General features: G+C 26.7%; 1 protein-coding gene across 1 annotated transcript; it reads left to right on the top strand.

Annotated features, from left to right (window-relative positions):
* Positions 1–438: 438 nt before the first annotated feature.
* LOC129975423 (oocyte zinc finger protein XlCOF19-like) lies at positions 439–1,323 on the top strand. The gene has a single exon (XM_056088486.1). The coding sequence runs from the start codon at positions 439–441 to the stop codon at positions 1,321–1,323; it is 885 nt and encodes a 294-aa protein (XP_055944461.1).
* The last annotated feature ends 8,819 nt before the right edge of the window (positions 1,324–10,142 follow it).

The following is a 10,142-nucleotide window of genomic DNA, read 5'->3' on the forward strand; positions in this document are numbered from 1 at the left end:
AAAATAGCCGGGTCCACACAGTCGTTCGAGAACGAACGACTTACTCAGAAGATAGCGACCCGATTCGGTTCGTTCACTTAGAGGACCCGTTCGTTTCGACCCGTTCGTTCGCGAACGACCCACCTCTAGTTTGTCTGTTTCTGTTTACATCTCTGATGCAGATTTCAATAGAGCTGTCATTTATTTTCGATTTTAAATAGAAATGTGATTTTATTATCGTGGGTTAAAGTGAGCTAAGATTTAAACGTATAGCATTTATATCATTGAAAATCGTATTTATTAATAATCTGTTATGGATTTTTCTAGTCGAAATATTTGATTTCAGGAATATGAAGGCAATTATGAATTTCTCCTGGGGATCTTTTAATTATTCAATAAGAGTTAAATCGTCAAATAACATAATGGCTATTCAGGAATCGTAAAATTCAGTTTTTCACGATGAATATTGAAGATTTTGGAAAAGGGCCATGGCCATGTTTTATCTGCAATCGTTTCTTTTTCAGAAGACATATATTTAGAAATCACATTCTTACTCACACAGGAGAAAAAGCATTTCGCTGTGAAATCTGTGACAAACCTTTCGGCCGAAAGTGTTATCTTGTAGAACACAAACGAATTCACACTGGCGAAAAACCTTTTCACTGTAGTGTGTGTGACAAATATTTTGGACACAGAAAAGGTTTACAAATGCATATTCGTATTCATACTGGTGAAAAACCACATGTCTGTCATATATGTAATAAAGCATTTACCCAGTATTCTGCACTGAAGGATCATTTCTTAACTCATACAGGTGAAAAACCACATTCATGTACTATATGTAAAAAATGTTTTACTACAAAAAGTAGTCTCAACAGACATGTTCTTACTCATTCATCTGAAAAACATCATATTTGTGATTTATGTAATAGGTCTTTCTCTTCTCCAAGTGGTATACGAAGGCATTATCTTAGTCACACAGGTGAAAAACCATACGCATGTGATATTTGTGGTAAGGCATTTGTTGATAAAAATCGACTGACAGCACATCAAGTGACACATACCGATGAAAAACCATTTAAGTGTGAGGAATGTGGTAGAGCCTTTTCTTCAAAACTTCATGTAAGGCGACACAAAATTGTACATACACCATCAAGACAACACGTTTGTCATTTGTGTGGGAAATCATATTCTCGTAAAGTTGGCTTACAGTCTCATGCTAATACACATAAAGATAAGAAACCATATCCTTGTACTTTTTGCAGTAGAAGTTTTTTACATAAAAAAAGTCTCTCTAGGCATTCTATTTCTCATACACAGGAAAATACAACTGAAAAAAATTAAATTTTTTGTCAGCTATATTAGTTGAAGTAAAACAAATTAAATTATGAAGATGAAAGTGAATATCATTTTAAGCTCCTGAAAAATAAAAATAAAGAACAGTAAGAAATATATTTATTTTCAATCGTAATGATGATCAAAATATGCCAAGAAAATTTTTTGCCAATGTATTGATTTCAGTTGCCACTTGAAGATTTAATTTCAATATATATATATTTATGCACTCGAATATATTTTTATAATTTGGTGAAATTTTTTTCTTGGCACATTTTGATTGCCTTTAAAACCAAATTGCACTAAAATATATATGAAGGATATTTATTAAATATTTAAACTAATGACCTTTTTTTTTAGTATGAAATTCACAACAGCATTAAAAGGAATAAAATTTATTATTCAGGAATTTTTTGCTAAATTAAAAAATACAGTACAGTTTCCAAACTGTAATTTTTTAAAGGCACAAAATTATACATATAAATTGTCAAATATGGTAATTTAACAATATTTTTTAATTGATATGATAGAATTTTCTATGTTCAAAAGAGATTGGCCAAAGATCTGTACCATATGCTGTAGTTTTAAATAATTTATTTGTAGCGTTTAAAATAATTTATTAACAAATTGGGAACAAAAATTCAGATGAGACATGCGAGGCCATGTTGAAAATTATCCTGTGATGACATTATTTTGAATCAACTTGAATAGGTAATGGTGTAATTCCTTTTAGATAGTCTTTATACCGAATTCAAAGTTATCTATAAATTTGCTTCTGTTATTGTGTTTTAGTTCCTTTTTTTGGTATTTTAGTATTTTTTCTGATCATATTTAGTTTAACCTGTATTAAAAAATTTTTTAAAAAATGCTTCAAAATTAATTTTATCAATTTTTGATTTTTTTTTTTGAATTATTATAACAATTGCATATAATACCCTATTTCCAACACATGATGTAACTGGTATCTGAAAAATCAAATAACTATAAAAGTTATGAATTATTAATCATTTTAACCTGAATTATAATATGCATTTTATTTTATTAATTTTCAAAATCAGTTTTATATTATTCTTTTTGAGATATTTATTCCATTTTTAGACATTCTATTAAAATAATTAAGCATAAATTTTTAAAATATTATATCTAATCTTTATTCCATGCATACAAGTTTTTTTTATATATGTCCTTAATATTTCTTTTTACTTAAATTCAAATTAGATCAAAGTATAAATTTCAGTAAAATTCAATTAAATTATCCTTAAATCACTGAAATATGTGCAAAATAAAATTTCATTCCTAAATTTTTTTTAAAAAAAGTAAAATAGGTTGAAAATTGATTGAAAAAAATTTATTGAAAATTGTAGAAAACTTTTTTGATAAGCACTAAAAAATTTTAAAATATAACGAAATATCAATTATAGGAATTATTTGCTAATTTCTTACAATACTTCAAGAATAAAAATTACAAGATAAAGTTACTTTTACTTCAGAATCTGGTTAATGGATGGTTTATGTCAGTTGAAAATTATTTCAGAATTTATTTTGACTTCTTAGACAAATCAGAAAAATTCAGCGAAATACAATTGGTTTAGTTATTAAGTGAAATATTTGTCCTTAAATGAAGATGTGTATGAATGAATTAATAGACTTTTAATATCTGTTGCATGAACAAATTAATATGTTTTTAAAAAAAGCAATGAATTTATGCTCTAAAACAGTATAATGTTAGAAAAAAATTATTTAGAACTAAAATGGATATAATAAACATTTTTTGTTTATTGTTTTGTTAAATGATTGTCATATATTTAATTTTAATCTCTTAAAAATTAATTTAATACCATTATATATATATATATATTATATTTAGTTTTATAAAATAATTCTGAAATAAAATACATTGTGGAGCATTTCTGAATAAATTTGATTGAAATTACCAGATTGATTATGTTTATAAAAACATTTTGCACTAAAATAATTTATTTTACAATTATAAATTAATTTAATAGTTTTGAAAAGAGCTGTAAAAAGTTCAGTTTTAAAACTTTGTTGAAAGTTTATGCAAAATTTGTATGATTGTTTATGCTTATTATGAAAGTGAATTATTTTGTAAAAAACCTTGTTAAAAATTTTAATAAATAATGTATAGCATTAATTATTTACATTTTTTTCTTTGTATTTCCACATCAATAATTCTTATAATTTCTTCAAGAATTTTGTTTCTATTAGCAGTCAGGTTAATTTCTTATTTTTTTTTATAGGGAAAGAAATATTTTAATTGCTCTGATTAGAATTTCCTCTTTTAATGTTTACTTCTCAGTTATATTGATTGATCATGAAAAAGTTAATAAATACAGAAAATTTGTAATTGTCTTAAGAGTATATTAAAAAAAATTAGAATATATCTCTAATTAGCTTGTAAGGCTATCACTCCTTAGAAGAAAAAATTAAATTGGTAGATATTTATGATGCAATTAAATTTTAATATTTAGAATTACTTTGTTATAAAAAAAAATCATACATTTCAAATAGTATGTTGGAATTTAGAATGAACAACTACAAAAAAAAATCTCTTGTTGCACCTCTCTGGATATTTGGAATAACTCATAATAATTACTAAACTATATACCCTATTCAAAGAACTGTAGTCCACTCTCTGGAAACCTTTCATCAACAACAAAATCAACTTGTTACTTTATAAAGTAATTATTTGCAACCAGTAGCAGTTGTTTTGTAATGGGAACCTAGCATTGTTGCTCTCTAAGAAATGCACCTTTGCCCATCAAACAACCCTTCAGATATACAAGTCCATAGAGATAGAATATGGACCATTTTCATCAAAAACTCAAGGACCACCCAGCTTTGATCTGTTTAAAAGGTTTTGAAAGCATTTCCAATAGCTCTTCATATCCCAAATAACAATCAAATTATAATTTCTAGTACTTACAGATCCTCTTCCCCCACGGCTGAATTAATAACAAGAGCTAGGCAGAATTATAAACCAGATCAACAAGAGCATCATCATTGGCGATTTCACTGTCAAGCACAATGCTGAGAGCTCATTCTACTCCAATATGAAAGGCATTATCTCATCATTTTCATTACCCCATCTGACCCAATGCATTTTTCAATAAATACATTCACTTCAAGCACTCTGAAGTTTGGATCATGCATAAAATCTCTTCTGAAAAGGACAGATTAATCAATGAATTCTCCAATGACTATAACCCAGTACTCCTTTTTAATTAACATTATCTTGGATCTTTTTGTAATAATCAAAATCAATAACCAAGACTCAAAAGAAGGTCTAATTTCAGTCAGTCAATGGGCAAATTGTTGCATTTTTTTTAAAACTAAACTTTACTATAAATTTTAAAAATTTTGAACCTTTCACTAGCTGTAAAAGTTCTGATTATTTAAACTTATTTATTCGAATTTGGTTACTAAGCATTTTACTGGAATAGCTGGGAAATTTGATTTATGACTTTGTGAACAGATATTTTACTAAGAAAAATCATTCTAAAATGAGAAAATGTATGTTTTATGTCTTTCCCTTCTCCCTTTATCATTTAACCTCTTTTCAATCCTTTTAAATAAATGATTGATTTTAATGCAGTATTTTTTTTTTTCAATTTTTGTCATAAAGGTGTATGGTGGGGAATAGCTATTTGATTGAATTGTTTTTATTTTTTCTTTTCAATATAATTCAGAACAAACTATTGAACAGCTATTATTTGTTTTATTTGCATAGAATGAGTTCAGAATGTAGACTTTTTTTTAAAATTCTGTTTATCTTTTGTAATCATCTGCTTGTTACTGTAATTATTTTATTTGTATAATGTTTTTACTGTAGAGATTTTTTTCCCGTTTTATTATTGTTATGTTTTATTTTCTTCGAAAATATTTTGAGAAAAGAATTCATTTTAATGGATATGTAATTTTCTATTATTTTACAATTACTATTTTATAAATATATTTTTAATGAATCTCATCTGCATAATGGAATTTGAAATATGTATATTTTATTACAGTCATATTTTTTATGCTAATGAGCATAATATACAATTAAAGAGAGTTGGAAAAATTATTATATCTACTGAATTGGTTTATAAAAGAAATAAAATAATGCTTTTTACAATACAAAATGTAGAAAGTATTACAATTATTAATTTATTATATAAATAAATATTTTTACCTTATTTGCATTTATTTATTTTTATTTTTACTGTACATCACTGAATTTCTTTCATAGCAATATTGAGAAATCTTTAATGTTAAAATAACATTGATAAATCGTTAATGTAAATAAAAGTCTTTAATGTTCCTTGTGAAACCATTTACAAATTGTAGGACGTTCATTTTGGTTATAAAATATTTGTTACGTATTTTTAAATTTTCAAAACTTTCTGTAAGACTTTTTAATTATTTGGTTGGAGCCTAAATTATAAATGAAATTTATTGCAATTAAACTGAATTTGCTATATTTTATGACACCTAATGGAATTAGTTGCAAGAAAAATGTAATATTTAAGCTGCCGCCATTTATCATGGAATACCTGAATTATGTATATTTAATTATATAATTGAGTATTTCTGATAGAACATTAAAAAAAATTGTTCAAGCACAAAAATATTTTCTGCTGAATATAAGATTATACTATACCTTAGTATACATTTTCTGTGTTTGAATATAATATATTAATTATATCATGAAAAAAAATTTAATCTAATAGGAGAAACAAATGGGTCTTATCTTTCAGATAAGTTTTTGCTTTTCAATGAATTTAGAATTTAATTCAATTTAATTTTATAAATTATATTATAATTTTAGTAAATTTTCAAATCAATACTCTATTGCTTGTTACTGTTATTTAATATATATATATATATATATATATATATATATATATATATATATATATATATATATATATATATATATATATATTGTGTATCCAGAAATTTTGACTTGTTATATTAAAATGTGTGTTCAGGCTCTGTTGTTTTTTAGAGATTAGTTTTTATAGTATTATTTCTTTCAAAAGTTATATTTTAATATGTTTTTATTGTCTGCACAAAATTTTTATTGTGAATAATGTGTTCTGTTCAAAACTGTAACAGTGTTGTTAGTATTATTTATTTTTTTGTTAAATAAAAAAAAGAGAAACAGATGCATGTAAGCAACTGATTATACAGACAATAAAATAAATGTTTTTCATAAATTTCTGGGCTTATTTTGCAAAATAAAGCTTTTTGTAATAACATTTTATTATTATTGTTTTCTTTCATCCTTTCAGTTGCCTATCACTTTTTTTTTATGTATGAGTTTATTTTGAAATCTTTTAACAATGCCCATTTTGTTATTTTATTGGATAGTTTATTGCCAGATGGTCCCTATGTACAGGTCTTCAGCAACTATATCAGTTTCTTTTTACTAGTTGTCTTTGGTTACCATTTGTTTCATCGAAATTAATGGTTGTTAAAAATTTAATGACTTTGTCAATAAAATATTTTATAACTTCAAAGTTTAAAAGAAGGTAATTCATATTTTAGAAGCCTTTTACCATTCTGTACATTGTGTATTACATTTCCCTAATTTTCTGCTTTTATCTTTATCACTGCAAAGCTAAGTAAGGAAATTGTATTTAAAACTGATGCATTTTAAACATTTTTCATCGTTGCTTGGTTTTAGGTTAAACAGTAATTGTAATTACCATAAAATTTCAAATATTTTATGAAAAGCATGCCTTATACTGAACTTAATCAACATGGGAAAAATAAGCCTAATCTTCACATCTTGATCATTAACAATGGGAGTTGGGGAGGCAGCATGAAATATTAATAGCAAAAATGAAAATGGTTTGAATTTCATTTCAAGAATGAAAAATTTTGTTGTAAAATGTACTTAAAATATTTTTTTAAAAAAATTATGGCAAAAGTTTTATTTAATTTGTTTAATTGAATTATGTTAACTAGTTTCATTAAATTAATTTGTACCATTTAAATTAAACTGTTATCGACTTTTAATGATTAGATTCTGACTATTATCATATTTCTTGTTTAAAGTTTAAAAGTCATCATTATTTCTTATAAAAGAAAACCTTAATTCTTAATTTAAAAAAATTATACTATTATATTTCGATATATTGTTGGAATAAAACCAGTGGGAGTGGTCTCCTAAAAACTTTCTCGCATAATCTCAATAAAAGTGTTATCCCAAAGAACGAATTACAGGATACTGGCGAGCACTAATTAAGAAATATTAAACTATGGTGCGAATTTAGCATTTTTTATGATTCTATTGTGTCAACCTTGGCGAGTTATTTGGCGATTAATATCTGACATGCGGTTAATAATATCAGAAAATAAGAATATAAAAATTTGTGTTTAAGATGCATTTTTCCCACTCGATTCCAACAAAAATTCGACTCAAAACTGCACTTGTAGTCACAAAATCCCATAGCAAATTTAATATATTTAACTCATTACGTTTTTGAATTATCACGTTCACATGTTTCTAAAAGTACAGACTGACAGACAGTCAGCCCTTAGTTGGATTTGGCTCAAACTTTTATGGATATCTACACTATAGATGTTAAATGTGTGAACCGAATTTTATTCATCTAGCCCTCTTCGTTTTGTAGTTATTGTCTTAACTTATATACAGGCAGACAGACTTCCTCTGCACAGATTTTACTCAAAATTTGATAGCAATCTACATATTTGGTATAAATATCATATACCAAATTTTATCCGTCTATCTCCAGGCGTTTTTGAGTTATCTTTAGATAGACAGGCGGACATTTTTCAAAAATTTGTTCGAACTCGGGCAGGAATAAGATTCATCAAATTCGAATTTTTTGACGATTATTTTCTATATACTATGTATACGAGGAAGTAAAAAAGTCCAAATAATTATTTAAATTTTGGTTAACTGCCTTTAATTTCCGAAATAATTCATTCTTTAGGAAAATATTTGGAAGTTTACTATAATTAACATGAAAAGTTTATTTGGGCACAAAATATCCATAGTTACTATCCATATAATATCATTTTAAGAAATTCGGCAATAGCCATGAGATGGGACACCAAAAAGTCATCTTCATTGACTTCCATTGCGATCTAATAAAATACTGCCTTGTTTTCGAATTGTACGCATTTTAATAAATTGGGATGTTTATAGATTAATAAAAGATGATATTTAAGACTCCCGCCATTAATTAAAAACATCCCCAGATTAAGTCGTCTGCGATAAATGGTCAATAAATGAAACTATAATGCAATAATCAATCTTGACATCTTAGGTTAAAATGGATCTTGGCGTCGTCTGAAAATCGCCAATCGGAGTAGGGGGGGGGAGCATAAATACCAATAACTACCATAAAATGTAAGCATTCGTTAAAATTTCTGTTGTAATAGATGAGAAGCAATATGAAAATCCAAATGATGATAGATTTTCTATTCAATAGTACAGATTGCTACAGCGACTTGAGAAGAATCTTTCAGGATGTTGCTGACGATTCTATTAGATCTTTCAATTCATTAAGTATCTAATAGAAAGTAAAGTCAAGCGTCCTGAGTTGTTTTAATGTAGTGAGAATTATGCATTAGAAGTGTAAAACGAATAAGTAATTTCATTGAAATAGTCTTCTCCTATTGCGAGAAGAATCAAGTAAACTAGATATAAATGATATATTAGAAAGTAATTAATTAAAACAATAGAAAGTAGAATTTAGAGGCTGTTAAATTTTGTTGAAATCAAGTTGTTTTATTCTGGGAAATCGTTTCTTTCGATAGATTGTGATCCCTTGTTTAAATGAAACAGTAATTTTGTGCGGAAAAATGCATTTTCTCTTAGAAAATGAAATTGAAATATTTATGCGTAATTGGTGTAAAGACAGAAAAGTGACAAATTAAACATTTAAGGTCTTCTGAAATTGAAAAAATGAAATTGGTTATAAATTATATAAGCAGTTGTTCTTTATAAAACAAAGTGTTCATTACAGTATGCATAAAATCTACCTGGATTCGCCTTTTATATTTTGATTACTCTAAGCATGCAGCACGAATTTAAAACCTACTGAAAGTATAGTAATGACCTCTATGATTTCAGTCATATTCACAGCTACCCATTCATTAGAATTGTATTTTACTAATGAGATATTGCAACAAGTACCTTTATCATTAGTAAAGTATTTGGGACATGGAACATGTTGCAAGCCCAGAAACTTCTACCTGAAGAGCAGAGAATTATAGCTCATCAACGTGTGCCAGAAGTACGAAATAAAATCACTTCAAAAACAACTAAGAAAGTTTCATGCATGCTGTTTCTACCTAGATTTTTTTTTTTTTTTTTTTTGCCTTGATTTTGGTTATTTATTTTAAATAAGAAGGATTTTTGTTTACATTTTTCAGCCTTGTTTATACAGATACATTATGCGAAGAGCTGTTGGACGATATTTGCTTTGAAAGACGAAAAATATATTTTAATGCTTTTTATTCTTATTAAACTAATGACACAGTTTAGTTAATTAAGCTTAGTTCCTCATTTTAGATTACACAAGAGCTATTATGGGGTGTGCGTCTTCATTTTGAATCATAGTCGGATAAATAGAACGACACCTGAACCGGTAGCCCCTTTTTGAAACTTTCTCACCGCACCAGAGGAAAGAAATTTGGTTTCGGTGGCTTTGATGTGCATCACTCCCTTTTATTCTTCGCGGAATCGGTTTAGAAATTAAAACCTGTTGATCAGGAAGCCGAGATGTTAACACCGGGCCATTGTGGCTTTCTAATCAATGGCAGCTCTTTTAAATTCAGTTGAAGGCGTG

Source organism: Argiope bruennichi, chromosome 7 (genome assembly GCF_947563725.1).
Source record: "Argiope bruennichi chromosome 7, qqArgBrue1.1, whole genome shotgun sequence".
NCBI lineage: Eukaryota > Metazoa > Arthropoda > Arachnida > Araneae > Araneidae > Argiope > Argiope bruennichi.